We start from the raw sequence: 21,713 nt of genomic DNA, 5'->3' as shown, positions 1-21,713 counted from the left end.
TGGATAACAGATCTGTAACAATATCTTCACTTTGTGAGATATCTTGCAGCAATATATTTTCATCTGGAAAAATAATTTACACTAATAGCTCCGTATGAATATCTGATGAGAGTGGATTTAAAACAGCAAAAACCAGGGCCGGGTACATGCAACTGAAAAAGATGAACTGTTTTTCTAAACCCCAAACTGCTGTGTTTTCTTTAGGTTATGGTTTATGGGCGGGGTTAGAACGTTCCTTGCGGTTGTATCAGCTAGACAAGACTGACACTGCCGATAAGGTCCTGTTCGTGCATATTAGCTAATAGTGGCGCATGCGGATTGGAGACCAGATACGTCCTCCACTTCCTGATTCCCAAAGCTCGGAAGCTCGTATTGGGCAGTATGACCAACTGGCACACGTTTACCATGATCACATGATCCTGCAATAATCACGGTCATCTAGTCAACGCCGTACTTTGAACACAAATAATGGATTTTTATCTTCTTGTTGTCAGCATTGTGATGTGACGTTTCATTTTAAGGTGATATGAAAGGTTAGTAAGACTTTTCCGACATCAAACCAAGCTTATATTGGTTCTCAAAGAGTTTCTGACAGAGGGAAAAAAAGCATGAAACTGGAGTGCTTGATGGAGCCGTAGCACACATCGATAATAACAAAGTTAACTACGCTAATTTGCGTAAAAATGTCGAATTTTTGGAAGGTGTACTTAGATACCTCATCCAAGTCATGAAAAAGGCAAAGTAACTCATCTTGTTAGCTAACGTATATCTTTATGTTAAAGATAATTGTCCACTTGGCTTCTGACATATGTCATTTTTTGTTAACGTTAGATCCTCATAAAGTAATAGAAACTATCAGTAAACGTGGTTTGATCTTCAGAGTTGTCTGTTTTCTTATGTTTATCAGAAAGTGTTTTTCGGGAAGTCAATAGTATCATTTTGTTGTGCCAAAAAGGTGGCGTAAAAGTTGACAGAAGTCTTTGGCAACACCAGTGCTGAAGTCAGATCAAATGCATTAGTCCTGGTGTTGAGACACGTATATCTACCAGTCACTGTCATACCTGATGCACGTACAAAGTACATGTACAAAGTAAAGAATTGCCTCACAGCCTGGCAGGATTTATTATTATTATTATTATTATTATTATTATTATTATTATTTCAGCTTCCTATTTGATTGTGCAACCCTAATGTTTGCTTATGCGCCTGTTTTTTTTTTTGTTGTTGTTTTTTTCCTCGTAGCTGAAATTAAGCGTCATGTCTCTGGATAGCCCACGGACATCTGTCTTCACTTTTCAGTCGGCTGTTCACAGTATGCACGTTCTGCGCGCCTTGGATGAACAGAGACAAAAGGATATCCTGTGCGATGTTACGGTGGTTGTGAAGAATAGGAGTTTTCGAGCTCACTGTTCGGTGCTGGCATCCTGCAGTGACTTCTTCCAAACTCGATTCGTCAGTCACAGCAGTCAAAACAGAGTCATCTCTCTACCAAAAGATGTAAGCTTCTGACCATCAACTGCCATGATTTGCAGTTTTGCATTTTATTAAATGTTACTGACATTTCTTTTGTGTCACTTTTTAGCGCTAAACTGTGTATGAACAAGCTGTTATCCATATGACTCTATTTTCCTTATTACATTTGGATGTTGATGACTTCTTTCTCTCTCTAGGTGACAGTTGAAGGGTTTGAACCATTGTTACAGTTTGCTTACACTGCAAAGCTTCACTTCACCAAAGAAAACATTTTTGAGATTCACAGATGCGCTGAGTTCCTGGGATTTCACAATCTCGATAAAGCCTGTTTTGAGTTTCTTGTCCCCAAGTTCTCTGACATCAGCGGAACTGCACAGGAAGTCAAAAGAAGGGGCCACAGCACGGAGAAAGTCTGTAATGAGAAGTTACCCAGCCCAAGTTCAAATCATAACACAGACAAAGAACAGCCTTCTAGTGCTGAACCTCAAAATGTACATTGTGATGGCAGCACCACAGAGACTCAGAGTGCTTCTAATGCACCTACTTTACAGTTATCAGAGCCAAGAACCCCTGTATCTTTAGAAACTGCTGTGCAGTTAGAATTGCCTCCACAGTGTCCAAAGAGTCCTGCATTCCAAGTTGGCAACAGCCAAGACCAATTTTGCCTGCAGACCTGTGGCCCAGAATTGCTGCCATCCTCCTCCGTACCAGCCAGCGCTGTATGTCCATTTCTTTCAGTGCCATGCACTACTGACAATCAGAGTGAAAATACAGCTGCCACAGCTGGCTGTGGTGGTGGCATTTTAGAGCTGGGTGAAGCGTTTCAGAATGAGGAACCTAGGGGTGCTTGCGCTCTTCCTGAAAAATCCTCTGTTTCTGGAGATTTAAACATGTCAGAGATTGCTGAAGAGCACTTTGATCAACCTGTTGGGGCTGTAGTACCTGCAAATAATTATGGTTCACTGTGTCCACTAAACACCACAGAGGCCAGTGAGGTACTGGAGAACATTGCAGCAGCAGCAGCTGGGAGTCTCGAAGGTGTGCAGGCTGAAGACAACCTGGCTTTTGAGTCCAGTGAACAAACCTTCTCTGAATTAGCACCTAAAGATGGATCTTCAGAGAGGAGTAGTGTGGAGAGGGAGGTGGCAGAACATCTCGCGAAGGGCTTTTGGCCTGACTTAACCTCCTCGCTATCTGAGCCACTGCCGCTGGAGTCTACGGACCAGTCCACCTCAGGGAATGCTGCCGACTTTCACTGGCTGAAGCATCTGGACCTGGGTGCCGCACCAGATGACTGTCCGTTCCTGAGGGAACTGAACTCCAACGATGTGCAAAGCCCTGCAGGTGACAGTCTGCCCCAAGTAGAGAAGAGTCCGTACATGTCCTCCGTCAATTCAGGGCAAAATTCTGACTGTGATTCTGCAGAAGATAGCGAGAGTAACCATGAATCACAAAGGGTAAGAATATTAACCTTTTTGCAAACTAATTCCTGCAGTCCGGATCATCTTATTTAGCACATTTCAAGGTCTAAACCAAATTTTTGTTGCAGAATGTGTCATATGTCATAAAATTTTAAAACGCCGGCTTTATTGTGAATGACATGAGTTTGTCGGGATGAGTTTCTTTGCAGAAAAATCTACGTAATAACTTTAGTAAGTGAGTGTAGTTATAGTCTTTTATGCTGGATCGTTTCCAGGTTGAGCTACCTTTCCCAGTGGAGCAGATCTCAAGTCTAAGTCGGGGGGCTTTCCTCCAGCTACTGAAGCAGCAGCATCTGACCCCGGAGCAGCTGGAGTATGTGCAGGACGTAAGGCGGCGCAGTAAGAACCGTGTAGCTGCGCAGCGCTGTCGCAAGAGAAAGCTGGACTGCATCCACAAACTGGAGTGTGAGATAAAGAAACTGGTATGTGTGCGTTTATTTATTTATTCATTTATTCATTTATTTTATCATTTGTTCCAGCAGAGTGCTTTCCTTCATATCATATTATTTGTCTGATATTGAACTGTTGAATCACACACTGTGCTTCAGATTCCCAGTGTTTAAAGACAGCAGTATAATATCTTTATGGATTTTTTTCTTCCTCGATTGTTTACACGTTTAGAGATGGTTTTAAATGTACTGCTGGAGATTTTGCTCACATGTAACTTTCTAAACCTGGAGGTACACTTGTCCTTTAGCTTGGCTCGGGATGTTTTACCTATGTCATTTCATCCCGCGTTTTATAATCTGGTCATTTGGATGTCAGTGCAGTCAGGGAATGCAGTGTCGGGGGTGAACGGTTCTGCGTCCGAAACAGCTGTGCCAGCATTCCTGATTGGGCTCAGAACGGTTCCGATGCTAATTTTAGATGTCGCTATGTTTCTCCTTGGCTTCGCAGAGAGCTCAGAAGGAGAAGTTGCTCCAGGAGCGTAGCCAGATGAAGCAGAGTATGGACGAAACCTTGCAGAGCCTCTCGGGTCTGTGTCAGAGCGCGTGCAGCGAAAACGTCCCGCAGCCGGAGCAGCTTCAGGCCCTCGCAAAATACTTATCTCCGGAAAGCGCTACCTCGGTCCTCTTGACACCCATGTCTTCCCCTAGCCTGTCTGTTCCAGAACGGGACCTTCAGTCAGATGTCTCTCTTAGTTCCTGTTCCAAAAAGCTTCCTGTCGTGGAGACTTTGATCTCCCCCCAACCTGATGGTATGAAATTTAAGCCCACCTATGCTCATCAAGACAGAACTGATAGTGCTGGCACTGAACCGTCTGTCCCGTGATGCAGTGTAGAAACTTCTCTTAGCCTTTCTCCAGGTTTCCTTCAGGAGCTGACGGTTAAACTATGTACTTCTATACATTCTCTTTCCTTTTCTACTGCACTTAACAATTTCATAATGTTTATGAATATAGGTATATTTGCACATAAAGGCATAGTATGACTATGGATTTTATTATTATTGAAAAAAAAATTACTTTGTAGCTTACATCAAGTATTTGCTTGCTCTTCTACTTACGAACGTAGAGCAGTATGAGTTTCAATGGTAGATATAAATACAAGTATAGAGGTTTGGGGCTTGTCAGTGAAAGTCATAATAATAATTTCATTTGGATTTTACTGATTCCTGGATTATGCTAATATGATGTGATTCTCCTTGATTATGCTGATACATAGCATGGATGCAAATTTGTTCTTGCATAGCATTACACATACTTGTCGATGAGAATACTCGATTCACATACTGAAAGCACAGAGGGGTTTTCATATTTATTCATCTATGCATATTCCTTTGTTTGAACCATTGAAATTTCAACACATTTACATGCCTGCCATGAGGAAGTGACTCATAAGTGATTGATAACGCTATTAAAGAAAGGAAGCCATAATAGTTTGTTACATTTCAAAAATTCATACATTATGGATTATTATGGATTTTTTTTTGTTACTATTGCACGATTTATGTCAAATCTCTAGACTGCATTTTTTTTTTTCTAGCCAGCTCGCCCATATTTTATTTACGTAATAACCTCCTCAGTATTCATTGTGCTATGAAAAGCTGCTTCTTATAAAAAAAAAAAAACCCTCAAAGTGGAGAAAAATCTTGCCATGCATTGAACTTCAAATGAATGGGCATTTTAATACAGTTGTCAAAGTAAAGAAACCAACTGTATGGTTTGTCAAGAATCTTCTTTCGTCATTTTCTTTGTATGTTGCATGTTAAGACAGATCAGGATTAATGAGAAGACATAAATTCCATTAATGCTTGAACTAAAACTGAATATCTTGGCATTGGAGACTCTGACTTCCAGCATCTCACACCCAGTTTCAGCAAACTGTAATCTTCATTCACAGTACACAGAAATGTTAATCATTTTATTTCTTTGCAGTCTTGAAACTTCAGATTTATGAAGCTTACTCAATTAGTATGCAAACAATGCTGCAGCTACCAACTCTAAATGCAGGAGTTTGAGCTGACATGGCTTATAAATGAATCCGCCCTCTGCCTTTTAATTGGAATTTCAATCCAGTTGCCCTTGATAAGAGTGTTTACAAAAAAAAAAAAATCAATAAATAGAAATTAACAATAGTAAGTCACCAGCCAAAGCACAATTTTAAAATGGAAACCTCATAATGGTGAAGAAAGTTACTTCCACATGAAAATAATGAAGGTTGTTTTTATTCAGAGATTACAGATCATTTACGGACTGGTTTGATACATGCAATATTTCAAAAAAGAGCACTTGAATTACAGATTTCAGTGTTATATTCTTTCTGATAATCTCCTTCATTTTGGAAATACAGTAGCTCGGTGCTCCGTAGAAGTCACTCTCGGTTAAAAGAAGTTAAAATTCAGTCTCTTTTTTCAAAAATCTAGTTCATTGTCTGTACAGAACATCCTTTTATGCGATACTGTCATTTCTCCATGATAAGGTAGTGTGCGGTGCTGGAGTGTAAATGTATATAATTGAGTTAGTTATTAAGGTCACGACAGGGTTGGTGGACACGGGGATTGTCATATTTCTTCGTTCTCTTGGCACTCTAACATGATTTTTCATACTTCACATGCCATAGTATTGACCATACCTAAGAAACATTACTCTCAGTCTAAAACTTTCTCTTTCAACTGGCTTGTAGTTCCCTCTCAACAGTTTGCAAAGGTTTCTGTGTGCCTGTGCCGGGCTATGGGGAACATATATCGAGCTTTATCTGATTGTTAGATTGGACTTAAAACAGAAAAGCAGATTGGTCCTTTCAGATTTGGTTTGTCCTTAAACAGGAAGTGAGCCAGCGAGTGCACTGCTGAGTGTTCATTTACGCATTTCTCTCTCATTTTACAATATCAAAATAAAAGCGAAGAAAATCTTTGTTTGGGTTAGAGTTATCTCTCAAAGAATAACACAATGTTTTTTTGGGGGGGTCGTAATGTCACCTGTGAATGGTCCACTGTTGGTAATATAAAGTTTTAGGTTAACAGTTGAGTGTTTGGAGTGCTATACGTGGCGTGCAAACACGTCCAGGCACTGCTCAAAGAGCTGATAGACTTAAGAGAATATATTGATCACTTCTAATTGCATTTAAACTAGATTCTCAACACTATTAAAAACTCAATGAGTTGTCTTAAAAGTTGTAATTGTTTGGCTTGGCCTGGCAACTCTTTGGGATTTTAAACTCTTTCTTTAGCTGACCTGTCAGGGTAGGGTTTCATTTGCACCATGAATACAAAACACACTTGAAACAGTTATTTCATTTTCTTTATTTCTCAGAAGTTAGATCAAGTCATTGGGTTGGAGGTATCTCAGAGGGTAGTGTATCTACTCAGTGGTTTTGAGTAGATACACTATCCAAAAACACTACCCAAAAAAAACCCCACCCAAAAATCCCAAAACAAACGAATAAAAAATACGATGAAATAGAATAATTTTTAAAATGTATTTATTTATTTTTTTTTAAATCGGCATTGTTTATGAATGCCAATTCCACATACAACTATGTCTTTCAGGTGTTTGTTTGATTGCTTTTTTGCAACAGTGGATTAAGATGTTTTATAAGAACACATATAATATGTTTTCCTTGTTTATTATACTTCATGGAAAATGTTTCAATCATTTTGACATGTTGCATTAATGATCTCCTGCTGAGCTGGGATTCGGAATTGTTTATATACTGTGTTATTGTGTTCTGTTCTGTGCATGGTTCAAGTTTCAGATACATCCACTGGAAGGCCAATTATTTCCTTGGGAAAATAATTCATCATTTTAATGAAGTCTCCAGTGATTGCTTCATGCAGATGGTAAGTGTAGTTAAACCTGCATGGAACTGAATAGAAAACTTATTTGTTTACAATCGTGGTTGAAGTAAATATATAAAAAGAAAGCGTTAGAATACGGACGTGTTCCCTTGTCAAGTGACAGCGCTTCTTAACTCTTTTTGTGATAAAGGATTTTTATTATTTTGTTTTCGTTCTTTCTTTGCCCCTTTTAAAATCACTGAACGGCTCATGAGTAAAGACCTCGGCGCAGGGTGAGTTAATGAAATAGCTCAGACTTTAAACAAAGCACTCTTTAAGCAGTTAATCTAGCTCTCTCAGCCTAGATTTAAGGATGAATAAACTGAATATTTTTTGCTATTCTATTTTATCTGCCAAAGACCTTCTTTTCATTTATTTCTTTGCCAATTCACGCTGTGGATTATTTCAAGCAATTACTGTGCTTGTATGGTGTAAAGAATGCAGACAGAATTAACTTATTATTTATACATATGCAAAAAGTGCTTCTGAATTTAAAAAAATAAAAGACATCAGCAGCACAGCAAATATTCATGCTTTAGAGGAGAACATACAGTGTCCGTCTGTTATAGTTCTTATGATATTCTACCATACAGCATCAGTTTTACTGAAACGGGATCGGACATGAGTTCCATATCAGATTTGTCATAACACAGTTGCATATATTTTTTTGCAGACTGGGAATTCCTTCAATATGGGTTTTTTGCATGTGCTTGCTTGACTTGTTTTTTGTTTTTTTTTTCCCTAGTCATGGGTTTTATTTTTAACATTAAGAGCAGTGTTTGCCAGTCAAGCAGAGTTCTACCCAAAGGTGGCAGCAATGTGTCAAACTATACAACTCTGGCCTACCAACTGAACAAAACTGGATAAAAACTGAAATAGGACATTCTGTTGCCCAGACAGTGCACCTGAATCTGTAACTGATAATCAATGGAAGAAAATAAATGACTATTCATCTTTGGAATGTATATCCTGTGGAATGTTGAAAGGCGAGTGTGTGTATACTGAACACAACGGATGACATGAAAAAATAAAGGTTGAACATCTTCAGGAAGAAAAGATAGCAGATTAAGTTGTGCATATTTTACTTAGCACTTTTCCCAGTGTTTTCTTACAGAGGCATAGTTTGGAAAATGAATATTCAGTACTGGAAAAGCAAACCTCACACATTTTTTTGTTTTTTTTTTCTCATACAGTAAAACGAGACAGCAACTCAGTAATCTTTACAAAAAAATGTCTCATCCTCTATTTGATGCTATAAATGTTGAAATAAAGTATGAACATTGCAAACATGTTTTAAAAATTGACATTGAAGGCTACACCTTTTTCACCCAAGCCTCAATGCGACAGAATATGTTTCGTTGAAAACACAAAGGCAGTAATGGTGATTGTTTTACTGAAGTTAATCATTAAAAAAATCCATACAAGCTTATAAAATAATAAAATCAATACTTGTAATAGTAATGATGATGATAATGATGTAATTGTCCATCTGTTTGTCCAAAAGTATCACTGTGCAGAACAAAAATGATTGGGGGGGGAAAATACACTGTAGTACACATTTGTGTAAAAATAAAGGAAAGACATGACAACATTAGACCTGGGTTAAAACTAGTAAAGAATTTACAGGAAAATGTACATTTCATTGACTATCCAACAGAAAAGCTATCCTTCAAGACTGAAAGTAACAAATGAGTGAGCGCCCCCTTGCCCCCCCCACCCGGATTAGCACCTGTTCCCCTCTTGTCGTAAATTGTCTTCAATTTTAACAACCAGGAAATACTGGGCATAGTTTCATTGTGAATTCTGATATTTAACTCCAGGTCTAGTTTAAATGAATGCTAATCTCAAGAATACTTACATATTATTTACATGTTTTGTGAAAAGAAAGCAAAGAGAAACAGAATTTTTGTTCCTGGTTGATGGCGATAATATAACAATGCAAAGGACAGATGAAACACTTTCAATGAGTATATTTTATAATATACAAATTCTCATATGGGATCCCATCATTAACAATATTTTTCAACATTAATCACTTTAGCAAAGTAATGTACAGCATTATTCACAAGAAGTATTAAGTAAAATAATTTATGAATTTCTATTGACTATTGACTAGACAATGCAAAGTTGATCATCCATTCAATGTTGAGCTATGGACTTTGAGTTTCAGTTAAAAATTTGTACACCTACTGCAGGATGCACAGGTTTTTAGTCCAAAACCACAAAACCAACGAATCGAAATGAAACTAAACAGAACAAAACAAACGACAACAATAACAAAACAAAAACATCTATTTATTTGACTGAGAGAAAAAAAAAAGTAACTGACTTAGACTAGTTATTAAACCTGAGACTGTATAAAGCAATGAAACATTGATGACTTTGTGCTTACATATTTTAATCTTCTTTTGTTACAATAACACAAATGTCAGAGCTTCATATTAACAGTGCAAGAATATACAGACAAATGAGAATGGAATAATCAATAAATATGTCTTTAAAAACAGGATGATAAAATCCTTTCAGTTGTGCTTCTACACATTTTATTTCACTCTTTTTGTCCATATGTTTACACAAGCGTCCACTTTACTCTCCTTTGTAAATATCTCATTTATCAGTGTGGTAAACACCTACAAATTTCATAGCATGACAACAGAAATGATAATAATAAATAATAATAAACATTAAATGTTGTTCACATTGATACATTTGACATACTCTCCCCTTAAAGCGTAATTATTGGCAAAGCCAAGGTTTTCCGACTTGAGATGAACCACATTTCTTGCCGCTCCCTGGAAATATCTGCAAAAGTATATAACAAGCATAGTAAGGGTAATAAAGAAATTAGAACGAATTGGGAAAAATAATTAAGTACAGGAAACAGTTAAATCACATGTCTGTATATTTTGGCACTTCAAAATCAAACAAGAACTTTTGGAAAAGACTTAAGTTAATTTTTGTTTGTTTGTTTTGTTTTGTTTTGTCTTGTTTGTTTTTTTTTGTTTTGTTTTGTTTTTTTTGAGGGGGGTTCAGCCTAAATGTACCTGGCTTTACTAACTCAAAAGGTTCTGTGTATTAGCAGTATAAAAAGGCAACATTTTTCTGCAGCAAGTGGCTTGTAAAATTTGGCCTGAAAAAAACAAAAACGAAAAAAACCAAAAAAACCAAAAAACTGAAGTGACATCTCCCATTGGAAGAGAGGAGGGAAAGAAAAGACACGTCAGCACTGAGTGAGAACAGTCGTTCTCCTGCCGGCTGTCAGTGTGTTGCCATTGTAAAGAGGGTGAATGAAAAAAAAAAAGAGGTCAGAACATGGCTAAATGAAGTACTCTTTCTTTTCCTCTGCATGTGCGTGGTTCCCCTCCGCATTGATGATGGCTGTGTCTGCATCAGGGGCGTCCTCTGCTCCTTTGGCCTCATTGGTTAAGTAAGTCCCTGTCCACACAGTCCCACAGGTCACAGACACGTAAGGTTTAGCAGTGGACATGTAAGCATTTTCTTTTTTTTTTTTTTCTTTTCACTCTCTACACTGTGCGACGTGCAGCGCCCGCTGAGGCTAAAGGCTTCCGGCTTACCTTTATGCCTCGCCAGGTAACGTCCGAGGACGATGATGAAACACAAGGTGATGAAGACCACCACGGCAACGACTCCCCCGATCAGGGCGTGGTCGGGGCCGTGCTGGGTGAGAGCGTTGGGATCTGGGACAAAGAGGTTTGAGCGAAAAAAAAAAAAAAATGGTTTTAGTAGCTACCTGAAAAAATATTCACAGCGCTTTGCTTCATTTTCACAGTGTAAACACTAGTGCAGTTGAATATGCAGGGTTTTTTTTTTTTTTTTTTTAGGTTGAAACCATAGCTCTGTAATGATTATTTTCTGTATCATAATCCTGGGTCTTTTACATTGTTCTGACTGTTATCTGATTTGATATGCTGTATGTGCTAGCCATGCTGTAAAGTGTGACTATATCAAATAGGTTTCATTTTATGTTACTATTATATAATTGTTGACCTTGTATTTATCAGAAGAGTGACTTCAGATTATTAGCATCCTGCTAATTGAGCAGTTTGCTACATCACCTGTATCGCAACATATCAGGCTACATTAAGGGTTCAAGTGGTGGCATTAATGCTCAAAACTGCATAAAATTACTACTCTAGACATGAGAGTGATTATGAGTAGAGACAAGAGGTCTACTAATGTCACAGCACATAAAAATCTCACTATCAAAATATATGTTTATTTGCTATCACTTTTCTTCGTATTTCACAGTCCATAAATTGTAATTACTTAATATTACCTCTTGCAGCTATTGTATCTGCACCAGCCATAACATTTTAAATGTGAAAATGAAATTTTTCTATGAAAGTAGTGGCTGGTGTCCGCTAGAGCTGGTTTCCTCTTGAATTGCAAATATGAGAGAAATCTCACACTTTCGAGTCGGTAACTTACAAAACTCTAACATGAGTTTTCCAGCATAAGGCATAAAATATCTGCTTTGAATGCAACAATATCAGTCATAAACAGCTGCACCATTGTTTAGCCTGTGATATATGACGCTTGCTTTATTTCAACAAACCAATACGAAACACTGATTTTCAGCACAAGGTTTGAAAGCAAATATAGATCAGTAACTGAGAACAGAAAACCAGCTTTAATGGAAGAGCTAGTATAAGCAATCATAGTTCAAGTACCTGAGCGGAGCAGAGAGCAGCCTCACTCTGTAAAATATGGCAAACTTCTTAAAACCTGTCTGGGGTAGTCGCAGTCTGATCTGTCTGTGGCTGTAAACTCTGAACGAATGAGTGCAGACAGGGTGAAGTCAGTCATCACTGTGACCATACTGAGTAATCACCAGCTGCAGGTAATGACTCTCTCTCTCTCTCTCTCTCCCTGCAGAAACCATCCTGTCCCAGCACCATGGCCTAATGCCACGTGCCCCAAATGGCTAACCTCTCTTCAAGGGCAAGACTCGTAATGTCTGCTGTTTGACTCCGGGCACAGAGCGCCTTTACTTTTTCTGCTTTCTCTGTGCTTATGTTGTGCCCTAAACCTTAACTATGTGTCTTTATTGCACTGCCCGTGTGCTCTCATTAGCTCACAGTGATGAATGGCCGGCGCTACTGCTTAGCTTGGCAAAGTGACCCTGAGAGAGGGACGGAAAGGGAGTCCTGCACAGCCATTTTTAACTCATAAACGAAGTCATTAGTCCAATTAACACCGTGCAGAGTTTTACGACGAGGAAGACGCGCAAAAAAAGACTGCACGAGAAAGGGACGCTACTGCAATTATGATAAAAAACATTGTAATGCATAGTCGTTTACTCACTAACCAAAAACAAACAAAAAAGAAGACCAAGGTAACATCCTTTTGCTGCAATACTTTCCAGGAACTAACAGCTATTGTTCTAGTAATTGTATGACAAAACTTGAAACAGAATGTATTATAGAATACACAACAGCCTGGTGTTAATCAGGATAAGTAATACACTATAATGTATCCAGGGGATAATAGTTTCAAATGCAGCTTGTCAATTAGACTGCTATACGGAGTTCGGTGATTCAAATCAGGGGCTATAGAGCAATGATGGCCCACTTGGATTTAACGGTGACTAGAGGAGCTAATGATGAAGCACAATGGAAACTGAAGCACAGGCTCTATATACCACTTTTCTCGGGAGAATTTACCTGAAAGACAACCTACTGTTCACAACAATAATCTTCATTAAAATACACCCAAGAGATCCAATTAGGGTCTATTTTCCAATGAATGAGCACAGAGCAACCTATAGCTCAAAACCTGTTTACGTCTCAATTTGAGTAGATGTTTTCGGTACTGCTGTCTGCAAAATGAATGATTGCACTATTATGCATTCTACCTATAGCTCCATTCTTGTTATAAAATAATGGAGACTCCAAAACATCATTAGTGGCACATACATTTGTATGTTCAGTCAATGTAACTAATAGATACTTGTATTTCAGATTTGAGCTGTGGCTCATTTTCCAGCGTTTTTGTGACTGTCGGTTCTTCTGGTTGGTTGGTTGGCCCGCTAAGGGAAAAAAAAAATCAAAAAAAAAAAAAAACGCTGCCTGCTGTGCGTAGATGTATGTAAAGCAGGGGAGAGAATAGTGAATAGTATTTCTCCACCTACAGAATGTACTATCTTGTAATGCAGCCAGACTTATTCCCCTATTTATGGTTTTGTACCACAGCCTCTCTGGTAATTTCTCCTCGGTTATTTTCATACACACACGCACACACACACACACGCACACACACGCACACATACAGACAAAACAGGCAGTCACTGTTATGTGCTTAATGATTTTAACGGAATAGAACAGCTACATTCTTGATGTGCCAGGTAATTGCTATTTCTTAATGAGAGAGGATTTTCTTCGATGAATCCTTTTACCCTTTTTGTATTTATTACACTGCATATAAATACTGCATATTTTAAAAATGAATATTCATGTGTTTTATTTGTAACCTCTTCACATGTCACCTGTGAATACTACAATGCAATGAGTACCTTATGCTCCAAGTACTGTCACTGAATAACATAATGACATCTGATGCATTTTTATGACTTTTTGCTCATTTTTGGGGGGGGCAGGGGGTGGGAGGGGTGAGTGGGAGGGGTGGGATACCAAGTGTTTTGAATCAAACTTTGTGATGATACAGCTCATACAACAAACAACGAATCTTTGTCTATGTCTTTTAACATATAACACAATCACAAAATATGAGAAGGTCCACCACAAGGAGAAAAGAGTACATTGTGAGGAAAGAAATAGTATGATGTAGTTTACATTTTAGATGTATTTAATTAAACTGAAGCAAAAGCTGGAGATGACTTCCCTTGCTTTATTAAAATATTTGCACTTTAAGCTGGATTTTGATGAAATATCTCACCTGTTTTAACACATGCTGACACTGTTACTGATAACAAGTGAAAGTCTTGTTAAGGATTAAATGGACAAGCTTTACCTGCATGAAGCTTTCATGGAAAAGCTGTTCTCCTATTAATGTCTATCAAGCTTTTGCAAAACACATTTGATAGATGACTCAAACATTCAGCCCCAAAATGCATTAATAAAATTGAGAGGATTTTGAGAAAATGTATCATCTTAACGTGATTTTCCATGTAAAAGTGACTGCTTCAGATTTAAATAAACAAAACAAATCAAACAAACAAACAAAAAAAAACAGATGGTAGAACTTTAAAAGCAGGACATTTGACATTTTTTTTAAAAAAATAGAATGAAATAAATTCAAGATCAGCAACTGATTTACCCAGAAATAGAATTCACAGAAGAAATATTGGAAATCAGTTCATTTATGACATACAGTTAATACCTAGCAGCGCTATCGAACAGTCTACACGGATACACAAAATTTTTAGAGGAATTCATGATTCTCAGAGGATTGCAGTGTGGGCAGCAATGATGTAATTAGATTTAAAAACAAATTACTGCGGCTAATTATTAAAAATTGAGCTCCCGTGGGATAGTGAGATCCCAGCGCGGCTACAGAATTATTAACTCAAAACAAATAGGGCTGCCTGCCACTGCTGGAGAACATGCAGTGCAGAGAACGTGGTGATATAAATGACTCTACCGAAAAAAACAAAAAACAAAACAAAAAAAAACGATGAGCAACAGCAAAACGGAGCATTATCCCTGACAGTGTTTAAGAAAATGCACCATGCCTCTCAAAAGGCCATAACATGCACAGAGCAATTACACGATAGCATGCTGGGCACCTGTGTTTTTAAACTACTCCCAGCTTCCCTTTCATAAAATCAATATCAAATGGCTCCATGCTACTCAAGGCAACATTACTCATGTTTACACTATTCTGTACGTTTTTTTTTTAACACAGCGGTAGAAGTTTCTAAGGTACTCTGTCCTCGTGCGACTTCCAGACGCCTCGAGATATCAGATGAATTTCAGTACTGATGGAGTGCAGGGGTTATTCTGAGTGAAAACTGATCAAAAATATACATGCTGCTTAAATTCACCATTAAGACGCTTCCCCAGGGAGAAAGGTTAGAAATGAAAAACTGACACTTTTTTTTTTTTTTTTTGCATGCAAAACATCACAGTTTTCTCTCCATACCTCACACAAGCACAGTTCTCTTGTCACCAGAATCTTTACAGTGACATGAATGATAATGCTTTTACATAGCCAGTACTATTTCAGAAAAATGCAACATAGGGTAAATATTTATCCTAATAAATGTAAATATTTATTAGGATAAATATTTATATACAATCCATATATCTTAAAAGTTCAAATTGAATGCTTGGTCTATGGATTTCTAAAATTGGTGTGATTCGTCCTCTTGGGTGATAGGAACAAAATTAGTCATAAATAGCTTTTCAGACAAGGTCAAAATGTTGCATTTTCTAACATGCACCAGTTTGACTGAGAAAGCGTGTTAAAGAAAGCTCAGTAAAACCCACCAAACACAACCAGATGTGATCTATTCAAAACAACAAATAGCATGGTAAGTTTAGAAGCCACTTGCTTTTTACGGTGCTTTTAAACAGGCACGTGGGGCTCGGTGTGTCTTGAGAGTTTGTAAATCAACTTTGACCTATTAGCTTACTGCTTACTTAGATGGGGTTCTTTTGTTTATTTGTTTGTTTTTTTCAAATACACAGTAATTGCGATAAAATAGTGAGACTCACCTTTTCCATAACCAAAGTGTAGAGGACATTATTGTGTCTAATTGTGCACAACAATGCCCATCACACAAGTTATGAGATGGACAGGTGAGTTTGTATCTGTCACTGGTAAACCAGTATCAATAAGGGCAGGATGGGACTTTGACAGGGGCATTAGGGTAAACTCTTTATACTGTTTTCCACAGTAATGTACATTTTCCAGCAGACCTGTCATTCACATGAAGCCTAAACCTGCTTTAATCATTTGTCAGGTTGGTTGATGTGGTATTATGTTCAGTGGCCTTATTTTTAATTGAGTTTCTGTGCGGGTTACGTAAGCTCATAATGGACTGGAGAATCCGCTTTAGGTTTTATTCTAGGCAGAAACAACACAACCACCAATCTTCTCATAAATACACAAAATTTAAAAATGCCACTTTTCAAGACATGGTTATCCAAATGACCTCATTAATCATTCATCAATCAACGATCAATCAATATTTATCATCATTAATACTGAACAGCTAACTGCAAGGAATACATAAATACTAACACTGTGTCTATGCACAGATAAAAAGGACAACACTTTCAAATGAGAGCTTAGCTTTTTTGTCATAATAATCTCTCTTTGACAGAAAGAAAAAACTAAAAAAACCAAACCAAACCAAAACAAACCAAAACAAACCAAAACAAACCAAAACAAAACAACAGCAAGACAGCATGAATACATCTGGTTGGTTTTCACACAGAGTGACCATATGAGAAATGAGAAAGAGACTCGGTTTCACAGAGAACATTAAGCGAAACTTCCGTACATTCACCTCACGAAAACACTGACCTGCCCATTCCTCTATGACACATTCTGAATACATATCGAATGAAATGGACTCGTAATTTGCATTCGTTCTTTTTCTTTTTTTCTTTTTTTTTTTCTCTTGGCCAAGTAAAATGGGAACAAACATTTCTTTGCAGCTGTTGGGCTAAACTTTGATCTGGTTCCCAAATGTGGTTAACAGCAATGGAGCACAAAAGGCAATTCACATTGATCAGTGCTTCCATGCAATGCCATTGACTAAAGCTCATGCTGTGTGGAGCCAATGGCATGACCTAACCCATCACACATCACATCACACTGCATCACACTGAGACATCCTGTTCCTGAATGATGATGATGTCAGCACTGGCAGAGGAAATATTTACCTGTCGTTGTACCTGGCATGTCTTTGGCTGTTGCCATGGATGCAGACAGAGAAGGGCAGTAAGGGGGGAGACGAGGTGAGGAGATTGTGATAAAACAGTGACCACACAGAGCTAAGACCATTAATGAGCACGGAAAACACAAGCATGCTTTCAGAATGTCAACGCTCACACGGCAGACCTCTCACAATACACAGAGACCCAAAGCACAGCTGAGCACACAACACTAAATACTGGACAAGATAGTTGGCTCATGTGTCAGATGCCAATACCAAGAAAAGTTGGGAGTAAGGTAAGGAGAGAAATGGCTTGAAGACACTATGTGGAGTCATTTTGCAGAGATTTGCTTGAATGGAATGAGGTGTGTGTCAGAGAACCCTGATAAGCTTCCAGGTTGTGGGCACCTGACCGCAAAATGGCTGATTAAAGAAAGCTTTTATCTTTTAGCTCCAGGACTGTCTGACAACCAGAAATTTCAGCTGTTCCTCGCTTTTTTTTATCCAAGTGTGTTCCTAGTTTTATCCAAACCACCTAAACCCCCCCCCCCACCCCCCCCCCCCCCCGCGCTTTTTTTTTTTTGGACAATTTGTACAATCAGAAAAGACTGATGTTAAAAGGTGGAGGTGACGTTAAGTGTCAGGCAGAGGAAGAGAGAGAAAGAGAGAGAAAGACAGAGAGAGAGAGAGAGAGAGCGAGAGAGGAAGAGGAGAGAGAGAAAAACACATCCCTGCAGTAGTTCAAACACAGCCAGCTTGATCCCTTCCCACTCAGTCTTCAGGCACTGTGTCTCCCCGGAGGCTTCAAATCCGCTCTCACTGTTTGATTTCAACCACTCACACCCGCTCTGCCCCGCTGACATCTCAAGGAACTAAGAAAAGCACAAGTTTACTGCACTGCTTGTTGTTTTTTTTGTTTTTTGTTTTTTTTTCTTCTTCTTCTTCTTCCATGAGGAATTGCTCATGTTTAATGCCAAACTCCTTCATTAGTAATAAGGCTGGATGTTTGCAAGCTTCCCCAACTTTGACTTCAAAAGAAAGCTGTTTTCATGCCTCCCTATGGGGTGTATTCTGCTAGAGCTGTGCCTTTACGTTCTCCCAGACTGATTACAGATACATAATTAGCTCTTTAAAGTCCTGGGATTTGAGAAGTAGAAAGCTCAGCAGTTTGGAGCTATTTGGCATGAGTTTGGTTTTAGGGTCAAATTCTCTTTACAAGTCATTTCATCCTTTCAAAACGAGAGAGTCTGGCAGCACTACATGTTTTAAAAAGCAATGATTTTATGGATAATTTCATGGTTTTCTGGGAGAGTAAACTAAATGAATTTCTATTCCCTTCACAGTTTCAATTGACAAAGGTCTGTAGTGAACACATGCTGATTAGAGAAAGCAAGTCATGAATATTTTACAACCACCAGTAACTGTTGCACTACACTCAACCTCTGCATCTTTTAACTTGGCTGCTAATTTATAAGTTAAGAAAAACGCTTTAGGCAGGGTTTACGAAGGTGAGCGCTCCCAAGAAATTGTTTCAATTGCGCTGTGCTGCCTCATTTGACAGTTACGTAATCCACAGCTGAAACATTAGACATGATCTGCGAATTTGCCTCTGTATACCTGCTGTCATCTCTGACTCTGGACATTTCCTGAAAGATATCACAGTTCCATTCATGTATGGTAAACAAGAAAAAAATCCACGGAAATGAGAAAACCAAGGATAAAACCATTTCTGATCCTGACTGAAATGCTTAAAAAAAAAATCCTGCAATTTTGTCTTACTGTGTTTATTCTGGATGTAGACAGCAAATAATTGCCCAAAAGCTTTTGAAGTAATGTACATACAATTAAGCCACAGATTTGGTGAAATACAGTGTTTTATCATCAGTAAAAAGGAGAAAATGAGGTTTGTGAAATGTAAGCTTTGAGAGTTTGAGAGTCGTGGTAATTTTGAAAGATAGATAAAAAAAAATGACTACCTTGCTTTAAAAACGCTTTCAGAGAGAAGCAAAGACTAGACGTGGCAGAAGCTTGCTGAAGAATTTTCAATATTCAACTCACATTTGCTATTTATCATCCTTTAGAAATGCTTGGTCTATGTGCAACCATGTATCTCCTGAGTATAATGTGCACCTTTCAGCAGGAACATTTATACATGTAAATTAAAATGGTAAATGGAGACAAATTGTGGTTGTATGACTTCAGATGACTTTTATTGCCTCTAGGCAGTCATGCCATTAGCAAATTAGGTTCATTCAGAGCCGAGTCGAACGACTCGAAGGAGCCTGATAAATATCGGTTTGGAGCGTTGAGGCATTCGGAAGATTTAGAGTCAGAGGTAATGAAGCTCTCTCTCTCTCATTCCTTTACCTGCTCCACTCCAATCCCACTTTGACTCTTTCACAGGGGATCTTATCTTCCACTGTAAATCGTATGTGCTGACAGCCCATTTTGTGAAGTTCACAGTTAAAAAATCGACAATGAAAAATAAGCAGTAAGAACTTGTTATTAGTTTAATCAAATAATTATACATATTAAATATTGTGTATTAGTCAATTGCACACATGGTTTGATATACTGCCTTTACAATTTGGCAATTAAAATTGCTGAATTGTTTAGGAAAGAAAAAAAAATTAATTTGGTTAAAACTGAAACACCACAGAGAGAAACAGTTGGGCAGAGTCTATTAGATCAGATTGTGAGTGAAAACCCATGAGCAACTGCTAAAATGTTTTGGGTTTTTTTTTGGGGGGGGGGGGGGGGGGGGGGGGGGTACTGATGAGGGAATTTATGAGTGCTTCATGTATCACGTGAGAGAATGATGTGTTTGGCTAGCATCACCCACCACCCACAACAGAAAAACAAAAAGTTAAGAGCTGCCAACTACCAGCTCCAAACCAAAAAAGCAACAGAGGGATCAAATCTATTCCAACAAAAACAAAATCTCTTTGTTTTAATAAAGAAAAAAAAAAGACAAAATCTTGTCCCATAAAAATGAATATGGGAAATAAAGGGCTTATGTTTATAAAGCCTACTACAGAGAAAACAACCAAAAAAAAAAGAACACGTACTTATGACTGAGGCTAATTCCCCTCCCATACCTAAGTTCTGTTCCATTCCTCTTCTGAAGGCATGTTTGGGCCAATGAATATCCATATCTATAAATTCGTGCCCATTTCTAATATTCAGCACCTACTTTCCAATTTTAACTTGACAAATGCTATCTGCATTTATGGCAAAAGCCTTAATTATCTGTTCGCAGACAGAGATTCTTCTCTCTCTGTCTTTCTCTCTCTCTCTCTCTCTCTCTCTCTCTCTTTCTCTCCAGCTATCTCAGGATCAACTCATCTTTTCTCTAGGCGCTGCTTGAACCCAAGCATTAAATACTGCATCCAACAGCACTTTTTCTGCTTCTCCTAAGATCCAGAAACAAAAGGTAAACTAGGCCAAGGGGAGTTTAACGGCTATGTTTCGACAGTGTGTGTTCTCAGAGCGCATTCACAGTGGAGAATGCCAGACAGCATTTGGAAGAAAAGAAACAGCACAGACGTGTTGTCAGGGAACATCAGGGAGCTCTCTCAACTCAGCTGAACTCCTGAAATTGTATTACAGAGTATTTTGGTGGTTCTTTTCCATGATGTTGCATGAAACTGACATTGATGGAGGAACTTACCATATACAAATAAAACATATTCATCACTGTTTGTCCCAAGATGGTTGCTGGCCTCACAGCGATACGTGCCGTTGTCTGTTTTGTTCAGAGTTGTGATGATTAATTCTCTGCCCTCCACAATCATGCGCTCAACATCAGGGAGGTCCCCACCATCTTTAGTCCATAGCACTGGCTCAGGCCTGAGAAAAAGAAATCATTATAAATTCCCTTCCAGCGCCTTAAACAAGAGTTCTCAATTTTGACTTTGAACCTTAGTGTTTGTCTTGACATTCATCACAATGTCTTTTATTCTATTTGTTTTCAGATTCAACTTTGTATTGGAGACAAGCCCCTAATTTCTGATAAAGTACGCACAACTTTATAACTTTGAGAGACTTGAGATTCCACAACTTGATAAAACTGCACTCTATTGAGTTCATATTCCCTCATGGTTTAAATGTTAAGCTTTAAAGTCTTGACTCTCAAAGAGCAAAAACTTTTGTACTGAAGTTTTGTGCAGCTGTTTTGTTTGTTTGTTTGTTTGATTGTTTTTCCCTTGAACTCCTTATCTGTAAATGCTCATCTTCGAAATTGACTTTTCTTTTGTGTTGAAAACTTGCTGTAGTTGAGTTTATTTCAATTATTTCAGAAGGCGCTGTATGAAGAAACTCCAACTTTAATAAAACTTCAGAAGAGAAAATTTTTTATTGAGTTAAGAATTCCAGCTCAGAAAGGTCAAATAATATGAACTACTTGATAAACTACTGTCTCTCTATAATTACATGACTCACTAAATCCCTTCCAAATACCAAGGTCTGAACTATCATTATTGTTTTTTTTTTCTTTTTCGATTGTGCAGTAAAGGTCTCTTGTGATGAATGGTGTTACATGGATTTTAACTTTTGCTTCAAAAATGGAGAATCGTCTACTGGACAACAAAAAAAGAGATTTATATATATATATTTAT

At 38.1% G+C, this 21,713-nt stretch overlaps 2 protein-coding genes across 4 annotated transcripts in view; one reads left to right on the top strand and one right to left on the bottom strand.

Moving 5' to 3' along the window:
- The first annotated feature begins 483 nt into the window (after positions 1–483).
- Positions 484–4,349, top strand: bach1a (BTB and CNC homology 1, basic leucine zipper transcription factor 1 a). The gene is made up of 5 exons (XM_030777099.1): positions 484–533; positions 1,243–1,497; positions 1,671–2,930; positions 3,170–3,376; positions 3,852–4,349. Exons 2-5 carry the CDS (start codon positions 1,258–1,260, stop codon positions 4,224–4,226), a joined length of 2,082 nt encoding a protein of 693 aa, XP_030632959.1. The 5' UTR covers positions 484–533; positions 1,243–1,257; the 3' UTR covers positions 4,227–4,349.
- A 4,595-nt stretch (positions 4,350–8,944) lies between these two features.
- Positions 8,945–21,713, bottom strand: part of cadm2b (cell adhesion molecule 2b) — a 106,745-nt gene continuing 93,976 nt past the window's right edge. For 2 of the 3 annotated variants that reach the window (XM_030778503.1, XM_030778504.1), the window contains 4 exons: positions 20,768–20,946; positions 10,808–10,930; positions 10,562–10,667; positions 8,945–10,034 (listed from right to left, as the gene is read on the bottom strand). In XM_030778503.1, coding sequence (XP_030634363.1) covers positions 9,917–10,034; positions 10,562–10,667; positions 10,808–10,930; positions 20,768–20,946 — 526 coding nt within the window. In that variant the 3' untranslated portion in view covers positions 8,945–9,916. Of the gene's footprint in view, positions 10,668–10,807; positions 10,931–20,767; positions 20,947–21,713 lie in introns of all 3 variants that reach the window. The other variant, XM_030778505.1, reaches the window with a different exon arrangement.

The sequence above is a fragment of the Chanos chanos genome, chromosome 6 (genome assembly GCF_902362185.1).
Source record: "Chanos chanos chromosome 6, fChaCha1.1, whole genome shotgun sequence".
Lineage (NCBI taxonomy): Eukaryota > Metazoa > Chordata > Actinopteri > Gonorynchiformes > Chanidae > Chanos > Chanos chanos.
The sequence above is the reverse complement of the archived record's forward strand: the minus strand, read 5'-3'. Positions and strand labels throughout refer to the sequence as shown.

What these genes read in the sequence shown, in the direction of transcription:
- bach1a (XM_030777099.1), top strand. Translation starts at nt 1,258, where the DNA reads ATGTCTCTGGATAGCCCACGGACATCTGTCTTCACTTTTCAGTCGGCT. An exon ending in TCATCTCTCTACCAAAAGAT is followed by an intron (nt 1,498 to 1,670) that starts GTAAGCTTCTGA and finishes TTCTCTCTCTAG; the next exon opens with GTGACAGTTGAAGGGTTTGA. An exon ending in GTAACCATGAATCACAAAGG is followed by an intron (nt 2,931 to 3,169) that starts GTAAGAATATTA and finishes GATCGTTTCCAG; the next exon opens with GTTGAGCTACCTTTCCCAGT.